Source organism: Oryx dammah, unplaced genomic scaffold (assembly GCF_014754425.2).
Source record: "Oryx dammah isolate SB20612 unplaced genomic scaffold, SCBI_Odam_1.1 HiC_scaffold_10, whole genome shotgun sequence".
Lineage (NCBI taxonomy): Eukaryota > Metazoa > Chordata > Mammalia > Artiodactyla > Bovidae > Oryx > Oryx dammah.
In genome coordinates this window covers 72,631,933-72,656,466 of record NW_024070194.1, presented here as the reverse complement: position 1 = coordinate 72,656,466, position 24,534 = coordinate 72,631,933, and the positions used below count along the sequence as shown (strand labels likewise).

Below are 24,534 nucleotides of genomic sequence, written 5' to 3'. Positions count from 1 at the left end.
ACACCTCAGCACACACACAATAGATGGAGGCCCCACGATTATTAAATTTACTTATTTGACCACAAAGACAACAGGGGCAACAAGCTCCCTCTCCCTCTGGCAGGAAGGGGTCCTGGGCCCTTGGCGTCTCAGCCAGGCAGAGCATGAAAGGCCCAGCTTTGCTATGGGTGTGAAAGGCAGGTCTCTGGGAGACACAGAGGTGTGGGATTTGCCTCAAATGGCTCCTTTCATCCAGCTGACACTGCAAACATCCTGGCACGATATGAAGTTACCAGAGCCCTTTAGAGTGTCTTAGTTTTTCACTGCACAGCTGGTTACCCAAGATAAAAACCATTTATTTTATTGCAATGGTACACCTCTCTTTAGCTATCCTTGGTGTCAGAAACCATAGTGGAAATTCCTAATGGAAAAAAAAAAAAGTTGCTTGAAGCACAGGCTCATAAATCCTTTAAAGAAAAAAAAAATCACTGCCTTCATATTTAACAAGTATATGAATACTGTACAGACCAGTAACCTGGGAGAAAACGGATCTTATCGGGCAACTCACCTAAATCCAGGACAGCCCTTTCCACCCCAGCATGCACACGTGTACAACAGGTGGTTCTACTGGACGGTACACAAAGCCACTGCCCTGTTTGGGACCAGACAGTAAAGAATGACTGATCCCTTCTTTGAGAAGAGGATATTTCTCTTCATTGTTTTGTACGTCAAGGACTAGAAATATTGTCAGCATTCCCACTAACATCTGGGGCCACAGTTTACTTCAATCTCACTGGTTTCACAGTAATTAAATATTAACAGGTGGAGAGAAATAAACACCTGCAGAAATGAATAACTGAAGAATAAGTCAGGAATCCAAAGACATTTGAGCATAACTATAGAGAAAAACCACGAGTATGTGTTTCCACTGAATCACTGCTGCGATGGAATTTTTAGATGCTGTTTTGAAGTCAACAAGATGTAAAATGTTGAATTCTCAGGATATACTGTGCAGGGTTCCTGACATTATCCTAAACTACACTTCTGTTGGGCAGGAAGGAAAGTTAACACAAATGTCTGCCAAATTTATTTTTTTATTTGAAAGCAGTTATATTTTGAATATCGTGAGTTTTACTGTAAATGCAGGCAGCATCATATCATATCCTGTTTTCTGTGAGAGCTTTTAAATATCTATGGAATTACTGATTTTGGAATTAGTCACAGTTTCTCTACATGGGGCAAAGAGTCGTCTTAAGACTGGGAAGGGGAAGCCAGTGGCACAACACGCTAGGAGGAGACAAAACAAGAAAGGCTGTAGTGTGGAAGCTCGTCTCGCAGGAGAGCTGGAGAAACACGTGGGGTGTGTCAAGCAAGTTTAAACGCACCACAGAGTGGCTCTATTTAGAAATAAAAGGTCAAGGAAAAGTACATAATCAGTAACCTAGATTACATTTCTATACACAAGAAATACCACTTTTTAAAATAAGATACAGAGAAGTATTTTCTTCGGATAGCTTTTGCCAAAACAATGTCCAGTGTCAACAAATACACTATTTTCCCAGTGTCAGAGAAATACTATAGTCTGGTCCTCAGCCAAAGGAAGCAGATAGATCACAGGATATGTTTAAGTTATAATATTCAAGTTAGAAGCTTCTCTTCCTTACTCAGGCTGTGTCTCCTCCAAAAGGAGCAAATTAAGGAAATTAATAGGAAGCGGCATTAGCATCCACTAGAATAGCTGTCGGCACTGCAGAGGGCATGGAGTGGACCGATCCCACAGGGAGGCATCAGCATTCTCCCCTGAATGCTCTAATTACAAACCAGATGGTTGAATTCAGTATATGCTGTAACTATGACAAGGTCAGGCCTCAGGACGGCTGGGTGATGTTAGCTAAATATCCATGCTTTGCTTTTAAAATACAGGCAAACTTGGGCTTTTATCAGATTTAACAAAACTAGCGGTTCCCCTGGAGAAGGCAATGGCACTCCACTCCAGTCCTCTTGCCTGGAAAATCCCATGGATGGAGGAGCCTGGTGGGCTGCAGTCCAAGGGGTCGCTAAGAGTCGGACACGACTGAGCGACTTCACTTTCACTTTTCACTTTCACGCATTGGAGAAGGAAATGGCAACCCACTCCAGTGTTCTTGCCTGGAGAATCCCAGGGACGGGGGAGCCTGGTGGGCTGCCATCTGTGGGGTCACACAGAGTCGGACACGACTGAAGCGACTTAGCAGCAGCAGCAGCGGTTCCCCTTTCTCTGTTCCCAGGATAGCACATATTTCTAACCCTTCCTTTTTCAACCACATGTGCCACAGTGATAGTTTTAACTAGAGGTCTCTGCATCAGGCACCTACTGTGACCCCCCCCCAATTTGAAAATTGGGGTCTGGGGCATAGGCAGCAAGGACCTTCTCAAGTATGAGCCACGCCACAAGAAACAGGGCACAAAGGCGGCCTGTGTGAGGAGGTGTACCTTATGCAATGTGGCAGAAAGCCAAGACATGCTTGCATGCCTGCAGAAGGTGAAGCCTCCCTGTGCCAAGAAGGGACCTGGGGCTGGCCCCATGCCACTCGGAAGGCTCTGTACCTGCCGCTGACCCAGATCTGCTAAGGCATGTGGCATACCTGCTCCCGGTACGACCCCTGTCGAGGTTGGGGCCTGACAACTGGCTGACGTGCAGAAACAACCGAAACTGTGCCTTACTTTAAAGTGACTTCAGAATACTCACCGCAGGACACAGAAATATGAGTTTTCAAATAAAGGAGTATTTCTGTCCTTTTGCTATACAGCTATATATCATCAAGGATAAATGAGCCAGAAAATAACCAACTGTACTAGACATAGACTCGTGTGGAATATCTTGAGGCTAGAAAGACCTTACGGTAAATCCGAATCTTATTTCATCCACATCTGAGATGACTGACATTTGTCTCAAGGTTTGGAAATACTGAATATCTTATGAATGATTCAACTTGAAACAATTAAAAATGTCCCCATCTTTCTCTAGCCCAAAGATAAGTTGAATGGCCCATTGTTAACAATGGATAACCCACTGTTAGATGGACAGTTTAAAAAAGACTAAATAACAGGTTTAGAGTGACTCACTGAGGATGCGGCAGCAGCTGTCACATGGCTCTCATCACCAAACATGAGTCTAGGAGCAGCAAAGCAAGGAGGGAAAAACAGGTGATCTTCCTCCTGGTTCTGTGGTGTCTTTAATGACCCATGGAAAGCGCCACTCGTCAGTCAATGGCTGACTTCTCAAACCGTGCTGAATTCTCAGGTCCAGGAGAAACTAAAGTGGGGGACTGGCAGGGACTCTATCACCATGCTTCTATGTTTCTATAGAGTATACTGTTTAACCTGCCAACTAAAGGAGCAACTTGGAGCACACAAGGTTATCTGTACTATATGCCACAATGGTTATATCCCAGCTTTTCTTCTGTAAGAGCTAAAATGCAGAGAGCAAAAAGGAGGTGTAAAGCATACCAAGAAACAATGGAATTGCTGAGAAACTTGCAAGGCCATTCTTTGAAAAACAAAACTTATAAAGAGAGACATAATCTTTAATGTCTAGAATTCCAAGAAAAATGTTACAAGTCAGGAAAAAAAATCAGCAGTTCTTCCAATTAATCATTCAAGCCTATGAAAAGACAAATCAAGAAAAAAATGTATAAAGGAACTGTCAAGAATAAGCATGACCAGGAGATGACTCTGGCAAGAATATCCGTCCCAGAGTCAGGTCTGGGTTTGAGTTCCAGTTCTCAATCAAGTGCAGACACGAAATGGAAATCAACACTCTCCCCATCCTAGCAGGATCGCAGTGGGGCCCCAACGGAACAGCACGTAGGAAAGAACTCAGTAGGCTATAAATCACCATACAAAGGGCGGTCGGGACTGTTACCACCGCGATCCACTGCATCCTCAGCAACGAGGGATTTTAATGAGATGACAGAAGAAACAACGTGAGCGCTGACTTGTAACAGAATCTCTTTCCTTCTTACTAACTCAATTATTCAGTTTCATTTCTTATAAAGGAGTTTAAAAAAAAATTACAAGAGTGCATCCTTAATAAGTGACTGGATGTTGGTAGCTCGGAATCTGTGTTATGTAGGAACCAGTAGGGGAACTAAAGAACGTTGGCCGCAGAAGAAGAAAAACCAGAGGAGGTGAGAGCAGGCACTGTGTCCCTGGAAGGCTGTTGGTATAATACAATTGTGGAACAGACCTGCTCCATTCTGCCACAGAGCGGCCACCGATGGACGGACTGCAGATGGAGGTCACAGTAAGGAGGATTATGGGAAGAACGGTCTAACAGTGAGAAAAAGTGAAAGGTACTCAGTCGCGTCTGACTCTTTGTGAACCCATGGATTGCAACCCGCCAGGCTCCTCCGTCCATGGGATTCTCCAGGCAAGAACGCTGGAGTGGGTAGCCATCCCCTTCCTCGGGGGATCTTCCCAACCCAGGGATTGAAACTGGTCTCCTACATTACAGGTGGAGTCTTTACCATCTGAGCCACCAGGGGAATCCCCTAACAGTGAGGGCAGATCCCAGTGAATAAACTGCTTCAGAGGCAGGCGAAAATCAGCCCATGGAGGGGTTAAGCGAAGACTGAACTGGGAAATATGTTCAACTGATGACTGAGGCTCAACACTTCCATCAGGGAGAGGTCCTACAAGTCTTACCTGAACTCATTGCCAAGAGAACCTTGGGAAACAAACGCGACTGAATGCATCTGTGTGTGGTCCCAATTCTCTCTCTTGTAGCCAGAGGAGGAAGTGGGGGAAGAGACTCCCACCCTGGCTTCTTGGTGAATGGAGTATGCTCTTCCTGGCCCCTGGCTTTCGACGAGGGTGTGTGACCTGTGTTGGCCAACAGGGTGCTGGCAGACACGATGCATGGCTGTCTTTTCCTGCTTCTATCATCAACTTCATGGCCACTGCCCCTTCCACACAGACCCCGAAGTGAGACAGGTGGTACAGACCAGTCCTAGCTGAGTTACAGATGACCCTGGCTGAGCAGAGGTGCCTCGGTTCAGCTACAATCTATTAGTGAGAGATAAAAGCTTTCTTTTTTTTGGAAGTCACTAAAATTTTGAGGGTTGCCTGATACTTGGCAACAGCTGACTGATATAACATCCATCACAAAAGGTATGTTAAGGAAGGAAGCAGTATTAACTAAAAAGTGAGCAGTGGAGGCTGTGTAACTCAATCAGCAACGATCTCATCAGAAACTAGTCTGCCCAACAAGACCACTTGACTATCTAAGAAGTATTAATGAAAGCGCTCTAATCTAGTTATCATTCAGAACTTTAATCCATCTAGGAAAAAGAATGTAAATAAAAATTACTGTAATTACTACTGCTGGAAGGCATAAGCATTCTCTCCAAAGGACGCATGCACATTTTTTTAAAGTAATGAGAATGGGTAGACAAACTGTTTTGAAGTGTTTTTCAACAAAGACTAAATAAATTCACCGTGCCATCCACAAGTCTGCACAACAGGCAGCTGTGAGCAAAATGGATTTTAATCAAATTCAGATGAAACTGCCATTTCAAAAGGACTCAAAGAGGTATTGTCTAGAACACAGTGACAAGCTCTGTAATGTTAAGTGTTCATGCCTACAGTATGATAATGCAAACTGCCACATAATGAAGTATGGATGAGCCTAGTTTTTTTTTTTTTTTTTTTTTCCTGATACAGAAGCTCATTACCACTGAGAAGATGGTACCTCAGGCTGGATGCCAAAGCTGCCACACCTGCTCCCCTGCAGCAGCATTCCAGGCTCAGAACCCGGGAAAAGGAACCTGTGAGCCAGAGAGAGGCCCTAGGATCGAAGTCATGGAGGATAAGGGGGGCACACGTCCCTCCACTGGCTTCTCCCGGCCTCCTGACACCCTTAACAGTCAATTCATGACGGTAAATCAGATCCTCACATCAGGACCACATTTGATCTCAAGGTGAAACGTATGCTTAGGTGAAATGAAGTGACAGGTGGAATCTGAATTGCCCGGAGGATGCTTCTGTTTTGTAGTCGTAGCCCTCATTTCAGGCTACGTGGCTCACAGAGCAGACTTTTGTCATAACCGACAATGTGACCTGTATGCAGCACTCACGTCGCTGCACGCTCCGTCTATGGACAACATTAAAGAGCATAGCTTATAACATGGTGGAGTCCTGCTTCTTTCCCTATGAGGATGAGCAAGCCTGTCTAATGTGTATCACTCTGCTAAACGGACCGCCTATGTACTACTTCTTCCCCAACCACGCTATCCTTCTCTGGGATCTTACCCTCTGCTCTCTCTGCTCCTCATGATCATTCCCTCTGTTCTCATAAAGAACATGCAAGAAAATACTTGATTAAAATCCAGAGAAATATTGTTGATAGGATATCAGAAGACTACTCTGGTTCATTTTGGAAGTTTTTTCTGTGATAGAAGATCCACCAGCCAAGCAGACAACGATGTTTTTTTTTTTTTTAGCACTTAATTAGTTGTTGTTGTTCAGTCACTCAGTTGTGTCAACAAACTAATTCTAATGATGTCTTTATCACAGAGTCAAAAGTCTTCACGTATAAGGCAAAAGGGTGTGAATGCGTGTGCATGTGTGAGAGTGTGCGCCTGTGTGTGTTGGCGGGGGGAAGGGGTTATGGAAGGGTTAAAAACAAGCTCCACAGGAAAAGGAAAAAACATAGGAATTCTACTTTCTCCAAAAAGATAAAAGACCTCGCTTGGCCACCACCAGCCAGGCTGCAGCCAGCAGTGTGGACCCTGACACAGTCTCCTAGGTCCTGCCTCTCCCCGATCCCTCCCCCAGAATCTGGGGAGAGGAAAACCAAAGCTGGAAACGCAGGGCAAGTTCAGCAGCTTGTAGTCAGCTCTGATGGGGAGGAGGGAGGAGCTGCGCTTCCTGGCCAGAGGCAGAGGGTCAGTCTCTGGACGGATCAGCTTGGCACTGGCCCACTCAACGAGGAAAAGAAATGAAGTGTGGGGCTACATCATTTCTACTGTCTGTGATGCAAAGACCCGACCGGAATAGAAAGTGGTCCTTGCAGGCCAGGTCGCGAGCAGAGGACGCGCTGCAAGGCAGCTGCCAGCTGAAGCGAAAGAGCGGAGAAAGGGTGAAGGGAGGGGGCCTCCTTCCTCCCGAGACTCTGGAAGCTAGGAGAACACTCGAACTTGAAAACAGGAGAAGAGAAGCATAGCAACCTGGGGTCAGATGCCGGAAAACATAAACACAAAACGTGCAAGCCGCCTCATAGGAAGTTGACCAGAGATGGGGGCACAGGAAGGGGCCCACCAGAGGAGAGGCTCTGAAGAGCCGGCTCTAAGCCACTTATGCAAGAGGAGGGCAGCTGGATGGTACCCGGAGCGGAGAGGAGCCGACCCAGGCTGACATGGCGTGAGCTCCCCCCAGAAGCAGGGAACGCAGGGCCCTGTGGTTAGACGTTGAGAGGGATGTGCAGGCTGAGAGGAAGCTGGGGGGTGGCAGGCAAGCGCTGGATGCCTTCAGGGAGGCCTCCATCTGATGAGACAGCCGCAGCAACCTAGACACTTACCCAAAGCTGAAGAGCCTTTCTAGGAGAGAAACGCGGAAGCTCAGAGAAAGGACTGGAACGTAGGGCCACATGGCCCAGCGGGGAGAACAGTCAAAACTGAGCTGACGAGGGAGGAACTAAACCACAGGATGGAAAGGAAGGGGCCGGAAGTCTGAGTGGAGGACGACAAAGGCAATGCCCTGAAGGAGACCCAGCAGGGCACAGCACTGCCTCCATCCCACGTGTTATGGGAGGGGGCAGGCGTTGCAAACCCTCGGGGTCCCTGGGGAAGGCTGGCGGAAGCCTTCACTATCAGGCTCTGAGACAGAGCTGTCCTAACCTCAGCCAGTGGAGGACACTGGGAAGGGAGCTGCCAGACCAGACATCTGCTCAGGCAGCTCACATCCGCCTGCTGGCATCCGGCAGAAACCGACAGACACCAAGGTACACGACCACAAGTCAACATACCCCTATGTGCTTCCAGCACCTCACAAACAATGAGGCGGACCCGATTTACAAGGCTGACATTCAGGAAAGTGAGGGAAGGTGGTGAGAAAGGTATTTTATCAGTGCTCAGCTATTGTTTGTTTTAATTTCAAAGGAGATATTTAACATTTTTACATTTCCAATTTAGAGAGGTCTGCATTTTTCCAGTTTCAAATCAATTAGCCACACTGAGCTATTCATAGCCCTGGACGGCTGTCATCGTGTTTATTCTACCAACAGTCTACGAAACCATGCAGAGTACTGTTACAAGCCTCCTCCCTAGAGCCTCGTCAAGTGTGAGGTCAGCCACAGAGCCTCGTCCCGAGAGTTGAAGGTCAGTTTCCAGACCTCAGGGACCACATCCCCGCCGCCCTGCAGATCCAAGGTGCTGGTGCATGGCTGATCCTTCCGGGCTTCCTGAGGGCGCCGGGAGGCACCGCTTCCTGAATCTGACTGGCGTCTGAGGTTTTGGAGGAAGACGAGTTCGAGGGTGAATGATGTCTTTGTCTCTGGAATGATGAGGCATCTGAATTCACTTAAGGCTCGGCATCTGACCACATCAAACCGCGTTCCTGGGGGCGGAGAGCTCAGGGCGGGGCTGAGAGGATGGAACACGCGGTCTTCCCTCACCAGGGCCACGTGCGTGTTCAGAAGGACGAGCGACTGGCAGGGGCCTTGGCCAGAATCACCCTCGACTCTGACCGTCGTGTAGAGCAAGAGCTGAGTCTCCGCCAGAGATGGGGCGCGGCGCCCAGGTTCCCGTGAAGGAAGTAGATCAGGTCCACCAGGGTATTCTGGAACCTGGATGATATCCGGACTCCGTTTGCCAAAACTAAGTCAGGGATTTCTGCCTTCCAGTCAAGGGAGAGCTGGACCAGATCTTCCCGGAACAAAGGATGCTCAGCACAGCCAGCGGCCTCGGACGCAGACGCAAGGACACATAGGAGGTCCCGGCATATTTGCTGGCAGAGGTTCTTGTTGTAAGTAAACACGGTGAGCAGCAGATTCTCTGCAGAGCCCAGGAGCCGAACGCTCTGCCCACCGAAGCCAACCTGAATATCCTGGAGCCCAGAGAGGGGCAGGGCGTGAAACACGCCCACGGAGCCCGGGGAGTCCAGAACCAGCGCGTATAGCACAGAGCCGAACAGGAGCAAGCATGCGGGCCGGGGCACTGGCTCCGCGCAGTTGGCCACCGCCAGCCAGTACATGCCTCGGGGTACATCTGTGTTGCCCCAGAGTTCTGGTAGGGAACCGGCCACCAGCTCAAGGAAGTCTGTTAAAGGGCATTCTTGAAGTTTCAGCATTTGGTCTGGGAATTGCACAAGGGTCTGCTTAAACACGGAGCCCCTTCTGGCACCTTCCAGTTCCAGGCAGGAGACAGAGTCCAGTGAGGAGCCTGGGAACTCAGTGGCTGTGGGGCCAGCGGGCCAGCCCAGGGCTCGGTAGGGCACCAGGTTCCCTGCCCGCCCCACGGCCCCTGCCTCATCCCTGCTGCCACCCTGACCTTCCTTGGGGAGGGAAACAGCTTCTGCTGCTGCCCCACCTATCTCCAGCAGCCTGTGCAGGGGTGACAGCTTCAGAATCGGCAGCCTCGTGAGGAAGGTCGCTGCCTGCGATGCGAGCTGGCTGGGGTCCCACAGGCTGCCCACGAGCCGGGCTTGGCCGATGGCCTCTGCGCCTGCCTGCAGCAGGTGGCTCCTGGTGTCTTTGTAAAGGTCTGAGACCCACTGGTAAACGAACCCCAACCCACAGCTTTCCTCTGGCTCGACAGTCATCAGGGACCCCGGAGAGCTCACTACTCCAGCTGCTGCCTCCTCCCAGCGGAGCTTGGAGGCCAGTGCTGCTGGGGGGACACTGGCCCGGGGGACCCTTTCAGAGACGAAGCAGAGGAGCTGGCTCCACCTGGTCTGCTCGCCCCTGCCATCCACGGACACTTCCTGGGATGTGTGCTGCAGCCAAGTCCAGCTGGACGTGAGCCCCGGGCTGGGTCCACCTTGAGGATGCGTCAGCTCGCTGAGGCTTTCTGACTCACCATGAAAATGTCCCGCACCACTGGTGCTGCTTTTGCTACAAGGAGAGGTTTCAGTGAGGTCGAGGCATTCTGGCCGAGAGTCGCCTCTGTTACAACTGCTGCTGTGTGATGGCTTGTCCTCCGAGGGCCAAGCCCCCCACTGGTTTGCTCCCCAGCCCGGCGCTGAGCAGCAGGCAGACGGGCCGGGGATGCTCCGGGTCACGGGCAGGCTCCAGTGGTGCTTCTGGTCCACCTCCCCCCTCTCCTCTCGGCCAGGGGCATCAGTGACGTCTCTGGGCAGCAATGGGGCAGGACAGCTCTTCTGTCAAAAACAGGTGAAAGGGGGCTGTGGCATCTTTTGCGATTCTTTTTGCGAGAATGAAGATTCCTGTGGTCACTGGTTTTATTGTATGGATTAATGCAGAGGTTCAATCGATAACCAAAGCCATTCGCCTTGATTGACTCATGATTTCAGAATAGAGGATCTGATTCACATACAAAGCATCAATTTCCATATTTCATATCTTATAGATTGCCAAGTATTTTGATAGAAATATGTTAGATGGGAGTGACCCACAGTATCCATTTCTTGGTCTAATATTCTACTCTTAAAAAATAAAAAAGACAGAATTCTAAGGCCTTTGATTCAATTTTCCAGGGGGCAAATTTAGTTGTGAAAATAAGTCCTTGAGTAAATGTCCAAAATGTAAGAGTAGCCGGGAGCATAATTAACGTGAATGAGAAACTGACAAGTATTCTAACCTCGCATGTGTTTCTCTGGCCTCTGGGTTTGTTTCATGGGCATCCTTTGTGTACATCTGCCCTGGTTAGAGCACCATTATGGTGTTTGCAAACCAGGACCACAAAAGGCTCATGGCCAGCCTGCTACAGACTAGAAGTGAAAGGCAACATCCTTTTCTTCACAAGGTCATCTCCTGAGGAGTCGGACGTTCAAAGGAAGACAGCATTATTCCCGGAAGGGTCGGCTGGAGGGTGAGATGGTCCGTCTCCTGTAGGACATCCACCCCTCCGTCGCTCATTCTGTTCAGTGACGTAAGATTTCTACCACCTCCTAGTTTTGCTTTTTTTTTTTTTTTATTTTTTAATTTAGGAGTGTATGGGAAGGACAAGTCCCTCAGTGGAAGAAAATACAAGAAAAGCCTTACAAATCGTATGCCCAAATAAACCCTGGTCTGACAAGCCACTGGAGAAATAAGCTACCCAACCAGGAGTGCTTCCTCTGTGCCACCGCCAGCACGGTCCATAAACAGGCAGGGTTCCTAACACATTGGGAAGTACTCGGGTTCATCTCCAAACCCCCTCTCTGATTCTGATTCTATCATTCAGCCTCTTAAATTCAGACCAAGAGAAAGGATACTGTTACAAATGAAAAACTGGGCAGAGGGTCTCTACCACAGCTATACACACTTAAATAAAGTCAGAGCAGTTTGCAACCGGCAGGATTCCGTTTAATTTTTAAGTCATATAATAGCTTGCCTTGCCTATTAGCCATTAATCTCACTGGGACTTCGAAATTCTAATTATGCAACTAAACATTAAGAAAATTTAATCACACAAGCATGCCGTAATTTAAGGCGACCCTATCAATCTGAAAAGTCATTACCTACCTCATATTTTAGCTTACGTTGAATGGTGCCATTGTGGAGTTTTTCATTATCCTGAAATGAAAATAAAAGCCCTCTATATTAAATTACAGCATGTTCACATAGAGGGAAAAAAAGCTGATTTGATTAGAATATTTATGAGAACAAAATTCTAAAGAAACATACTTGTCATTCAAGAACAATGACCTTTCTTGAAGAGTTTATATTTCTAAGGTAAATGTGACTATATGGATCCATCTGCCTGTAAATGGAACTGAACCATTTATTCCTAACCTTAAAAATCACAGCATAACATTAAAGGCAAGATTTCCTTAGGATACTTCTTAATTTATAGGATAGGAAGGAAATGACTTCATTTTGATAAAAATCAACAAGTCACATGTATGTAACTTCTCAAAGGCAAAACTGTATTTCTACTTGGGATAATTTAGCACTTGGATTAAATACTTAGGAAATTGATTATATTTTTGGAGAGAACAGAATGGTGTTATGTGTAGAATTTTTGTAAACTGAGGTAAATGAAACATTTTAGGAAACTTCATATTCACTTATGAATTTCCCTTATAAGTTCAAAGTGTTCAAATAAAGTTACTCCTGAAATAAGACTATCTGTAAACAAGCTCCACCCAAGTAATATTTAATTATTTGACAACACTTTATATCTCAATTTTCCCACTGAAAAACTGTAAATAAAAGATCACCACCCCCAGCTCCTTAACGGAAAGTCATCTTAAAAACAACTGCCCGAATGGCCAGCTTCATCGCTCACCTTCACGGTGTCCACAGGTTCACTGTGGCCATCACCAATCACGCGGTGCAGACCCTGAAGGCGTCTCTGAACTTCCTCTTCAATGTACGCATTGATCCTGAAAGCCAAGAAGATAGGAGTCCCTGATCTCGTCTAACCACACAGCGAATCCTGAGATCCTGCTTACCATACCCTTGGCAACCAGAAACCTTCTTTTTCTAAATGCTCAACACAGTTAACTCAGAGCCTCCAACCTTTGCCTTCTTTCTAAGAAATGTGACATCACGTGTTCACTATCTAGGGTTCTCCTCCAACAAGACAGGCCTGGACAAATTACCGAATCCTGGGAACGGAAGGCAGACTCAGTTATCCCATGCAAATTCCCTCTGATGTCCCGGGCAGAACTCCTGCTGCGGGCCAAAGGAGAGTCAGAGTACCTCCACGGTCTCAAGACGGACTCTGAGACCCAGCACTTCACTCACCAAGCCTTGGTTTCCTCACACACATACTGGTGATAACTGTTTGTCACAAAACACAAAGTCATCTCAGAGGAGTAAAAGGAATGACAAAGAGGCGGGTGCAGCCTCCACAGATCCCCCCCCTGGACGGCATGCTGTCTCACCTCGTTCCTTCTGTCTCTTCGCAGCACCTGGCCGTGAGACCGTGTGTTTTACAGGTCTCTACCTTCCAAAAGGCCCGGCCAAGGGCCAAGACAGTGGAAGCCAGAAACAGCTGACTTTTGAGGCAGCCGTCAACCAAGTATCCGGCACATCATACAATATATAGGGGAAACTACATAAAGTGCAGCCATCCACCCAGAAGAACCAGGGAGAACAGAGGATTTGGGGCCCATCGAAATCTTTCTGGTGACTCAGGCCGCCCAAAGGCAAGGATTTCTCAGTTCTAGGCTTCCGGCCCTGGGTCTACAAACACTGAATTGCACAGAGTGTTTTAAATGTTTACATCTTAGCACACTAAAAAATTAAAAATCTGGTTTCATCTGAGTCTACACATAATTCTAGAAACATTTCTGTACTACTGACCATGGCTAAAAGACTTTCTGATATGCTGGGTAAAGAGATTGATATTATAGGTAAAATAGCCCAAAAGACTGGTGCAAGGGTAATAGAATACAGTATTTACATTTCAGTATTTCAGTAAAGAAAATTATATGCAACTGAATATGAGCCAAGGCCTCCTATAAACAAATTCTCTCTCTGAACTTTTACTTAAATTTTAAGTGCCACAGAGGACAACAACTTAGGTTTAAAGGACTTCAGAGTGCCGTTCTGAGCACATTTTGATACCTGAATAGCTATCTGCTAGTACCCAGGGCTCTGGACAGCCCAGTTTGAAATGTCCCCATGGCATAGATGGAGTGAGGAAAAGTCTATTTTCTTATAGGCAAAGAATGAATAGGTCGATTTAGCTGAAGGCTCCAAGCCACAGATCAATTCATGATGCCAACCAAGTCGAAAATCACTTTTCTATACTAACATCAGGTATGCATGCGTGCTATTCACGGTCATTCTGAATATATGGTGCGGTCTCTGCGGCGTCTATTTGTAACCAATGACTTCTGTAAACTATCTATCAATACAAGGTCCATCTTGGTACAATCCAATTAACTCTAGTTTGTTCCTCTCAACCTGGCCTGGCATCACTCCTTTCTGGTTCTCTGAAACTTTTTTTTTCTTTAAACATTTATTTATTTGGTTGCACCGGGTCTTCGTTGTGGCCTGTGGGATCTTCCTGGCATCGCTCGGGATCCTTCACTGTGGCACACAGATTCCCCTGCTGTGGCATGCAGGCCCAGTTGCTCCATGGCCCGTGAGATCTTAGCTCCCCGACCAGGGAGTGAACAAACGTCCCCTGCATTGCAAGGCAGATTCTTAACCACTGGCCCAGCAGGGAAGTCCCTCCCTGAACCTTTTAACAATTCAACCTTCTTACACAAACTACTTGCACCAGCATTCTTGATTTGACTGGCCGAGTATCCTGTCTTGAGCCCTATAAAGGACATCTCATCCCACCAGGGGCCAGGCAGCAGCTGATCAAGACAAATATGTCTTGGGGACAAGTACTGTTCATCATCTTGTATAGAGCCCTTCATATGCAAACTGGCCAATATAGGGTTCCCTGAGTCATCAAATCACGTCAGAAATAGGTCTGACATCAGTGTGCTGTCCAATACCTCGCATCCATCAGAGGGACCAGGTGAGATTTTTCTGCATTGGATGGGAAGCTGGAAGCAGCAGGCTTTCCCTCTAAGGTCCCACGATGCCCTTTTTGAACACCATCAACCTCAGAGATCTTCAGCTTCAACTGCTGGATTTCATGCTCTAACCTAAAAAGATGGAAGCTATGTGAATTCACTCGTTAAACAGTATCTCCTGAGCTTCTTCCCTAGAAACCACAGTAGACCCAGACAAAAACTGCCCAAGGAGCTTTACCTTCTGGTAGAAAAGGTACTGCAGACCTATGACAATGTATAAGGTGGTAACAAGCCACAGAGAGTTTCAGGACAAACACCACAGATATCCAGGCGTTAGAGTTCTACGTCAAGGGCAAAGGTATTCCCACTGTGTCCAGTAAATCCTCAGAAGTACAAATGCAGAATTCTGAGCCCTGACCCTGGCTTCAACATAACTGTTGGTTGTGGACTACACATCATATCCCAACAAGGATGTCTATTTGACAAAAGAGATTTTTGTTTTAAAGAATCTTTTAAAACCACCAATCTAGGAGAACCATCAAGGTCAAGGCAGTTCTAAATTGAGTCCACACAGGCCAGTGGGAATTTGGCATTTGGAGATGACAGTGAACGGTATTCCAGGTGCATAAACAAAGGGACTAAGCCACAAAAACCAGGAATCTGTGCTGGCTAAGGCAAAGGATGTGGAAAAGGGAAATAGGTGAAAGAGACCTAGGAAAACAGGCTAAGTATCTACAGAAATTAATATAAACCATAAGCTCTGGAATCAAACATTTATTTCCAAAGGCAGACGATACAGCTAATGTAAGGTCAAGTATGTATGAGGCTAGTCTCCCACTGGCCCAGGCATGACTGAATTCAGGGCCATCAGGCCAAAGAGCCAAGCTTGCCAGTCAGTGTGTCCTAAGGAACACTAGCCCACTTACTGTTATGAGACTTGGAGCTCAGCTGGTGTTGAGATGCAACCCTGCCACTTTCCAAGTGCCTGATGCTTATCCCCTATGGTTATATAACCATTGAGGGGGAAAGAAGAAGAAAATGGATTAAACATAGCTCATAAAGCAAGCTGGCAGAGAAAGACACACACAGTGCAGTGTTGGTCCAATCTGGCTCCATGTGAATCTGGTATTTTGCACTTTGGAAATTCACAAGTGGTCAGGTCAGGGTGCATGGCAGACCCTGGCTCGGTTGGGAGAGCCCAGAGAAATAATAAGACACAAAACCAAGACCCCTAGAAAGCTACAGGACTGTCACAGCCACAGCAAAGCGCTGAGAATCTGCCGGCCTCAATCAGGGCTTTGCAAAATCTACTCCATCAAAACACACGAAGCTAAAAGCCTCCTTCGCACAGCTTCCAGAGAAATGCTGACACTGGGAAATCACTAAAGTGTATCTGCTAGAATCTAGTATTGACAGTAAAGGGCCAGGGAGCAAGGCCAGCTGGCAGAAGCCAGGGACGGCAGGCTCCAAGCCCTGCTGAATTCTCGCTGTGAAGCTCAGGGCACAAACTAAGAGCACGCCTCCTCTGCTTTGCCTTTCCTGGGGCTGCAGCTTTGTCCAGCAATTTCATTGACATAACATACTTACGAACACTGTCTTAAACCTCAGACCTATTTCTCTGAAGCCACAGCATCATGGTTTTTGATTGTTTCATCTGTCACTGTTGTGCCTGAGGGAATCACCAGGGAGCTTGGTAAAGAGAATCACTTAAGCAGATGGTTTGAAAGCAGGCTGTCCTGACCCTGATGATGGCTCCAGCAACACCTCACGGTAGGTCTTGCCTTGTCACCAGCATGGATCTCAAGCCTCTGCCCATGTCAAGCGGGGCTCCGAGAAGCCAGCAGGTGGCTTCTGCTGCAGCCCCTAGAAAAGTGTGGGAGGCAGGGGGAGGACTTCAGGGCAGCAGGGAGCCTTCCAGCCCCCTGTACCGGGGCTTCAGTTAAGATCCCGATAGACCAAAAAAAAATAAGATCCCAATAGACCAAAGGGTCTGGAATTACTAAAGAAAAGGTCCATGTCCTTCTCATAAGGGTAAGGACAAACACTGCGGCTCCAAGATGGAAGAGCCTATCCATGGGCAAGCAGGGCAGGAAGGGGCTGGGCAGGGGACGAAGCCCCCTTTTAGAACACCAAATCTGGAGCCATCTGCAAACCAGGTGGCTGCCAGTCTCGCTGAGAGTCTTGGCATCACATCTACAGGGTTAGCAGAAAAGCATCCTCCAGTGTGTGTATTTATTTGTTTTGAGGCCCTACCTCCAGGAAGCATGGTGACAGTTAAGAGGTGGTGGAAGAGAAACACTCTTCTTTAACCATGAAAACAGCGCTGGCTCCTAGCTCACAACCTCCAAAGTAGTATCAGTAAATCATCACCAAATGAGCCTGGAGAGACCTGTGTTCAGAACATCTGGAGAGCTTTATTTTTTAATTCAGAATCCTGAAATCACCCATCAAACACTAAGAACCCCCGGGGAGCGGGGCTGTCTTTTCAGTTCGCTGCCAGGTGTGGAAATCAGTGTCTACACAACGTGTGAACTCAGGAGCGATCCTTCACCAGAGTAAGTGCTGCTCATCCTCACAGAGATGTTGAGGTGTGCGCAGGAGGCGGGGGGCAGTGGACATCAAGAAAAAAGAATGGGGGAGGGCGGGGAAATCGGGCTGGAAGCCTTTTCAGTATTCCGTATTTATTAAAATATTACACATACGATGAGAGATCACTGAGCTAACAGACCAGGACTTGGTTTTTTTGTGTTGTTTTTTTTTTTTTTTTAACTTTAGGATGGTGATTTAAAACAAGGATTCTAAGGAAAAAGAAAATAAGGCTTAGCCATTAACTGATGTATCAGTCAGAGATACAGCACTGAAGCGGAGAAATCAAGCCATCAACCTAACGCCCGGGGGCCCGGAAGGCATGGCCGGCGCTCCCTGGGCTGCGCTCACCTCTCCCGGTCCTTCTCTAGGGCTTCCTGCCCGGCCTGCTCGCTGCCAGCGGCCCGGGCGCAGCGCCTCTGCAGCGCGGAGTGCCTCCTCTCCAGCCGGGCCACCGCGCGCTCCAACGCCTCTCGCTGCTGCTGCTCTCGGGACTCCAGGATCTCCTTCTCCTTCCGCCTCACCTTCTCCTCTTGCCGGGCCACGTTGGCCGTGAACTCGAAGGTGGCCTGCAGCTTCTGCAGCTGGCTGGCGCTGGCCTGGTACTGCGCGAGCTGCTCTTCCTTTTCTTCCATCTCTTTCTCCACTAGGTACAAAGTGTTGTCCAGGTCGAGAGGACCTCGATCGAGGATCTCACGGACTCTCTGCTTCTCCTCCGACAGCCTGGGCAAATGCTGCTGCAGGAGGTCCTGGAGCTGACGCTTCTTACACTGCAGCCTGCCCTCTGCCGGCTGCGGCCGCTCCACCGCTGCGGCCGCCCAGAGGATGTCCACGCCACCCTCCTCCTCCTTTTCCGACCCCCTCGATTCTTCCTGGCTGCCAGATGGTAAGCGCTCGCGGAGGAATTCCCAGTCCTCCTCCACCTCCCGTTTCAGGAGGTCCTTCTGCTGCACCAGGTCCTTCTCCATGTTGGCCAGCGTGGCCAGCTGCCTTCGCTTGAACTCTAAAAACTGCAGCTGCGCCTGCTCGAGCTCCGGGCTGTCGCCGCCCCCCTCGGCCCCGGCCTCCCTGGCACGCAGGAGAGCAGCGCGGATGCCCTCCAGGTGCCGGCGCTCCTCGGCTGCTCGCTGTGCCTCCCCGCGCCGCGGCGGCCGCAGCAGCTGCTGCTGCTTCGCGCGGAGCTGCGCCTCCAGCTGCGCCACGCGCAAGACCTGCTCCCGCTCCTGCTCCTCCAGCCGTTGCTTCTCCTGCTCTAGCTTGGCATACTGCTCCTCCTTTTCCCTCCTGAGTCGCTCCAGCTCCTGAAATATCTGAACCTTCTCGGCCTTCTCGTGGCTGTTGAGTTCCTGCAGGCGCTGGAGCTCCTCCTGGACGCGCAGGAAGCGCTCCTCCTCCTGCCGCTGCTTCTGCAGCTCCGTCTCCCGCTGCCTCGCCTCCTCGAAGCGCTCCTTCTCGGCCAGCAGGTCCTTGAGCGTGCTCTCCACGTGCGAGCTGCGCCGTTTGAGGCTCTCCTCCTGCTTGCGGATCTGCCGCTGCGCCCTTTCCGTCTCCTGGCGCTGTGTCTCCACCTCCTGCTGCATCCGCTCCAGCGCTGCCTTGTCGGATTTCTGCTTCTCCTCCATCTCTTCTATGAGTTTTCTGAAACATAAAGCGGTGATGGATCGTTATTTGATCACTAGCTTCACATGCTGCTCTGACTTCTCCCTGAACTGATACATCCTGGAAATGGACATACATTGCACACCCTTCACTAAAATTTTAAAAAAGAGAGAGAACATTTTCCTTTTAATATCCAGTGGCCTGCTGTTTAATTTTTTTACTCTGTAACTGTCCAACATATCATTTGCCTAATCTTCTCAAGTAGCCTCTGATATCATCTTTGTAGTGCCTATAAGCATAATGTGTTATGCATGGTATAATTTTAAAAGACCCCTGAGCTCAAAGAGAAAGAGCTGTGCCCCATTTAAATTTAAATGTGAATAATTCTATTCAGCCCAGTGGCTAAAACTCAGTGGAAATTCGGTGACAAAATGACATTAAATAAAAACGCTTATGCTGTCCTCAACTCATCAGGGTCAAATATCAAAGTCAAGATAATCAACATTTCATTGTTCCAGGTCAAATAACTACACGCTGTTGAGCATTTAATGACTAGTTTAGGACAAATGGCAATCACCAAATGACCCAAAATATTAGTTTATTAATGCATAACATTGAAAATAATGGCAATCTCCATTAGAATACTTAAATGCATGATTCCAGGGGCTACATGTCATGTGTCTGAGAGAGCAAAGGGTGCCCACTGGGTGCTAACTCAGTGTTTCAAGGTTGGGAGGGATGGCCTGTAGGGCAAGAGTGTGGGTGCAAGGTCTCTCTCCTGACCCACCCAAGCCCTATCTTACATGATGCTGGGAGCTAAACCAATTCATCTGTAACCTCCAGATTCCACGTTCTAGGAAATAAATATCCAGGGTACAGATTTTCTGTGGCCTTACTTTCTATGCTAGTATCTGTCATTGGTTCATTTCTTGGCTTGTTATATAGAACAGGAAAAAAAAATACAGCTTTTTCAAAGAATTATATTCAGAACATATTAAAAAACTGTCTCCAAATCAATTATATAACCACACACACATGTCTGCACACATGTGCGTGCACACACAGACACACCTCAAAAGAAAAGGGAGCTGAGAACATGCGGAGGTGGAGTAAAGAAGGTTATACAAATGGCCAATCACCGTTAAGGAAAGATGTTTAAAAAGTGAGAAGGCATAAGAAGGGGAATTGCCATTCTTTTTGGCTTTTTTAAAACTCAAGGGATATTATTAAGGAAGATATACTTTTTAGTTAAATTTGAATACATCTATTATTTGGTGTATTACATTTAACGAGTATAGTAAATTTGCCTACTGACTCTATTTCTTCTCACAAGTATTTGAAGATGAACTATTTTTAAAAATTCAAACATTGAGACTGTCCTGGTGGTCCAGTGGGTAAGACTCTGCACATCCCAATGCAGGGGACACAGATATTCCCTGGTCTGGGAAGTAAGATCCCATGTGCTGTGTGGCACGGCCAAAAAAAAAAATTAGTAATTAAAAACAATTAAAAATTCAAACATGAAGCAAAACTAATCAGCTAAAGAAAAATGAGTTACAGTCATCAGATGTGTAAATGGATGGACACTGAGCCAGAGGGGAACGACACGGATGCAGGTGAAGTCAGTCTAAGACACCAATACAGGCACCCACCCCTATGTGGTGTTAATAAGACTCCATACCACGTGGCTTACCTTTTACTTTCTAATTTCTCAAGCTCTTCACGCTGCTGCCGCTCAAATTCAAGTCTAAGAAAATCAAATGAAAAACAAGTTACTTTTCTGAAAGTGCTTTTTTACTCTTTCTCTCCAAAGAGCATCAGTTTGTCAAGTATGAATTTAATCATTGTGGATTAGCAAGTTTAAAACGTATTCTCTGCTCTATAACTATGATTAGAAATTAGATATACTTTGGGGTGCTTGAATTCAGGTCAAGAAGGAACATACGTTACTTGAAGAAAAGGAAACAAAAAACACTATATGAAACTCCATATAGTGGAAACACTTCCACTATATGGAAGAAGCAGAGTTAAAGACGACTTCTAAATGAAAAGCATGCTGACTCCATGCAGTTTAGTCACAGATTAGTACAAAAAAATGAAGAATCTCTACCTTAGACAAATGGGTCCTTTTATAGGGAAAAAACTGCCAGGGAGGTAAAGAAAGAAAGCACAGACATCAATTAAGAAGAGAATTAACTGGGGAAACATCACAAGAAAAGCAGTAAGATACTTAATAGCCAAGTGTCATGCACAAATTGAAATGTCTTTTCATACATATCACATTTCCCAACCACTTCTTCAAGCAAATACTCCAAAGAGTTGGCTGTTAGGTTTTGCACACTTCCCAGGATAATTATAGTGCTAATAGTAACTAAGCACCAATAATAACTGCCCACAAAAGTCAAGTTTATACTTTTACTACTTTATAGACGGTTCTACTGTATACAGAAGGATCTTGAGAAACCTACAATCAGTAATTATTTGATACAGCAGCTCCTGGGGGCTACAGAGATGATGAACAGATTGACCACAGTGGTAGGAAAATAAAGCGAGCTAGGTCACTGGGCAATTTAAAACTCATTAAAATATGGATGACAAAAGTTGATTTCTTCTCAAATAACTAGCTGGGGGGGTGGGGGGGTGGGGGGTGGGAGCAGAACTGAGTGCTGTGCTGAGCAGTTTACACATTTGCTTACTCTGCCTTCCAGCAAATCCTGAAGATGGCACACAGCCTAAACCCATTAACATATCAGGAGCCCAGAGCTCAGAGATGGGAAAGAACTTGTCCAAGATCAGGAGGGTAAGACATGGAGGAACCAGGACTTGAACCCACAACAGCCTGCTTCCAAAACATGATAATTCATTCATTTTATGAGCAATGCTTCCAGCTTATGATGCATAATAACAATATTAAATCCTTCATTGAAACTTATCATTTAGGGTTATATTTATTTTTCTGTCAAATGAAAATGATCTGTAGATTATAGGTACTGCCGTCCATGAGAAGTCAATCATAAATCTATATGAAGAGTGTCTGCCAATTTCCAAGCCTTATCTACATGCCATTACACTAAGTAGAGGCAGGGCTTCATTAAAGTTCACATATGATCATTCTTTTTATATAATGGTGAACAGATCCTTGGGAATGATTCCTAGTATGAGACTTCAGTACAGTTTAGCCTTCTTAGAGGCAGAGTCAAAAAAAAAATCACTGGCTAAAACACTTTCAAAACCTGAGGATTTTCCTTGAACTGTCTTTATTCTCAATTTTTATTTTCTGTGAACACTGGCTCTATGTGACCATCAGCAGACAACAGGCTCTTCTCTGACAATGTCACAAAAGAACGGTCATAAGCCAAATGCTGCTCTGAGAGGTTCGAATGAAAACCTGTCACAGGACTTAGGAACTTCCCTGGAGTTTCAGAGGTTAAGAGCCTGTCCTTACAGTGCAGGGGGCATGGGCTTGAGCCCTGGTTGAAGAACGAAGATTGCACTTGCCCTGCGGTGCGGAAAAAACAACACACAACAACCAACCCCTCTCGCAGGACAGTTCACAACTCGCAGGTGCTGAGCGTGCTGTGCCCTCAAACCTCTGCAGGCCTCATCCTCACTTGATTCGCCAGGAAACTGAGGCCTGGAGCACTCAAGTAGCAGAGGGAGGCCCTGAACCAACTTGGCACTAAAATCTGTGCCGACCTCTGCAACTGTTGGTAACTGCAGGTCTCCAAGGGTCGTAACATATGAGATTTGGCATTTTCTTCTTCAGGCTGACACTCAGCACCTACGTGTTTCACTGAGCCCAGTGCCAGGTGCTGTGCAAGGCACAGGGGATACAGGGTCTCAGAAGGGAGCTGTGGCCCCTGCCCTCACGGGGCTTCCAGTCTGTAAGGGACAATGGGGTAAAACCGGGAAGTGCTCCCAGTGAGTCACGAGCCAGAGTGAGGAAGGACAGGGTTACATGTAACAAACGGAGTAGGTGCAGATCTCAGAATTTACCAGGATGAGAATCACGGCAAGATTCTCAAGGGAACTTCCACCTAGGCTATGACAGTCTTCCTTGAGATGATGAAGAAACTCAGGAAAAGCTTCATAAAGCCATGCCTTGGCTTCCTGGGTGGGGTGGGGGTGGCGTGGGGGGCACATGGAGGGAGGCAAGATCCAAAGTTCAATGGGAGTACAGAAACTATAGGGTGCAGGGCCTAAGAAGTTATATTGAGGACTCTGAGCTTGACCCTAAAGATGGTGGCAGAAAAGTATCTTGGAACAGGGTTGTTGGAGAGCCCACAGACAACAGGTGAGAGGAGAAGCCAAGAAATAGATCAGGAGGCCAGTGCCATCACGGATACAAGAGATGACAGAGGCAGGACCCAACATAACTGGGATAAAGAAGTGCTGGTATCTTCTGACACCCAGTCGTCAAGGTGACAGAACCTGGCGGTGGGCTGCATTGTGCCGGCAGCTGTGATGGGAAAGAAAGAATCAAAGATGGTTCCTGGCAGGGTCACACAGCGGGTGGGGAGGCAGAGCATTACAGCCAAAAGGCTGCACTCAAAGGTCAGTTGGTCTGAATACAAAGGCTGGTGGTCCTGAGGCTAAGCATGAGTTATTTAACCTTGGATGCTTAATTTGCACAGACTTAGAAGAAAATAACAGGCGTCCCCTCAAAGGAGACAAACACCCATCCCATCAAACAAGACAGTTCATACGAAACATCTGCAGCGTACCTGCGCATAGTAGGTGCACAAGTCTGCCTCTTGTCGGTGACCTGAGACAAGAAGCCCAGCGGGGAAGGGGAGAAGCAGCGGGGCGGCCGTGGCTGTGCTCTCGGCAGTGCAGGTTGGGGGCGCTCAGCGTCCGCAGAAGAGTCAGGCCACACCCCGTCTCTCACCACGGGCCCGTGAGCTAGGTGCCACCTTTCCCCCGCTTCACACGCGAGAAGGGAATCAACCGACTCCAGAGGCCACTGTCTGTCTCTATTCTGCCTTCAAGAAAGGAAGCTCAGTTTTACATGTATTGAATCTAATGGTTCCAGGGTCAACCAAACTGAGCTGTCCGGCAAGCAGGGGGAATACAGAGATCTGATACTTGGAGCCTTCTCAAGGACGGAGACACAGGCCTGAGGTTCACCAGCATCCAGGCGGGAAGGTAGCAGAGATGGGCGGGGTCACCCAGGACACAGGTGTGGAATGAGACAGTGCCCGTGAACCATCTGCAGAGCGCCTGTACACAGGAGGGGCACAAATCTGCTTCCCGTATGTGCTCCCCCGAGACGAGAAGGAGCCCAGTGGTGGCCACACAGACACGGCAGCGACCGGCGGCGAAGGAGGGGTCCTCCAGGCTCGCGATGAGCGGTCAAAGACAGAGAGAAGACCCCCTTGATAAATAACGATTTCCATTTCCTCGAAATTAAGAGTTAAACAGATAAAGATGCTCAGTCTTAAACTTCTGAATAGTCTGTGGAGAGGGTCATAATTACAAAGTCAGGAACTATATTTTAAATATGAGGTGATATCAGCTGTTGCTGGTACTGTCTGGCTTCTATTAAATATTACATGTTTACTAATTATACTTTAAAAATGCACCTTTTTCCATAATCAATGATAATTATTTCAAAGAGCAAAACCTCAACAGACTGTAAAATATAAATGTGTGTTAATATCAAGGAAAGAGTATCTACTGTAATTGTACTTTAATATGGCTTCATTTTAAATAAGTATAATTCACTAACTTGCTTTACTGGAATTACCT

The 24,534-nt window shown here is 47.3% G+C and overlaps 1 protein-coding gene across 2 annotated transcripts in view; it reads right to left on the bottom strand.

Moving 5' to 3' along the window:
• The window catches only part of KIF16B (kinesin family member 16B), a 289,681-nt gene that overhangs the window by 79,546 nt on the left and 185,601 nt on the right, over nucleotides 1-24,534 (bottom strand). The window contains exons 18-23 of one of the 2 annotated variants that reach the window (XM_040248274.1): nucleotides 20,897-20,929; nucleotides 20,480-20,533; nucleotides 17,539-18,825; nucleotides 14,581-14,733; nucleotides 12,408-12,504; nucleotides 11,642-11,692 (exon numbers count right to left, since the gene is read on the bottom strand). In XM_040248274.1, coding sequence (XP_040104208.1) covers nucleotides 11,642-11,692; nucleotides 12,408-12,504; nucleotides 14,581-14,733; nucleotides 17,539-18,825; nucleotides 20,480-20,533; nucleotides 20,897-20,929 — 1,675 coding nt within the window. The remainder of the gene's footprint in view (nucleotides 1-11,641; nucleotides 11,693-12,407; nucleotides 12,505-14,580; nucleotides 14,734-17,538; nucleotides 18,826-20,479; nucleotides 20,534-20,896; nucleotides 20,930-24,534) is intronic. The other variant, XM_040248276.1, reaches the window with a different exon arrangement.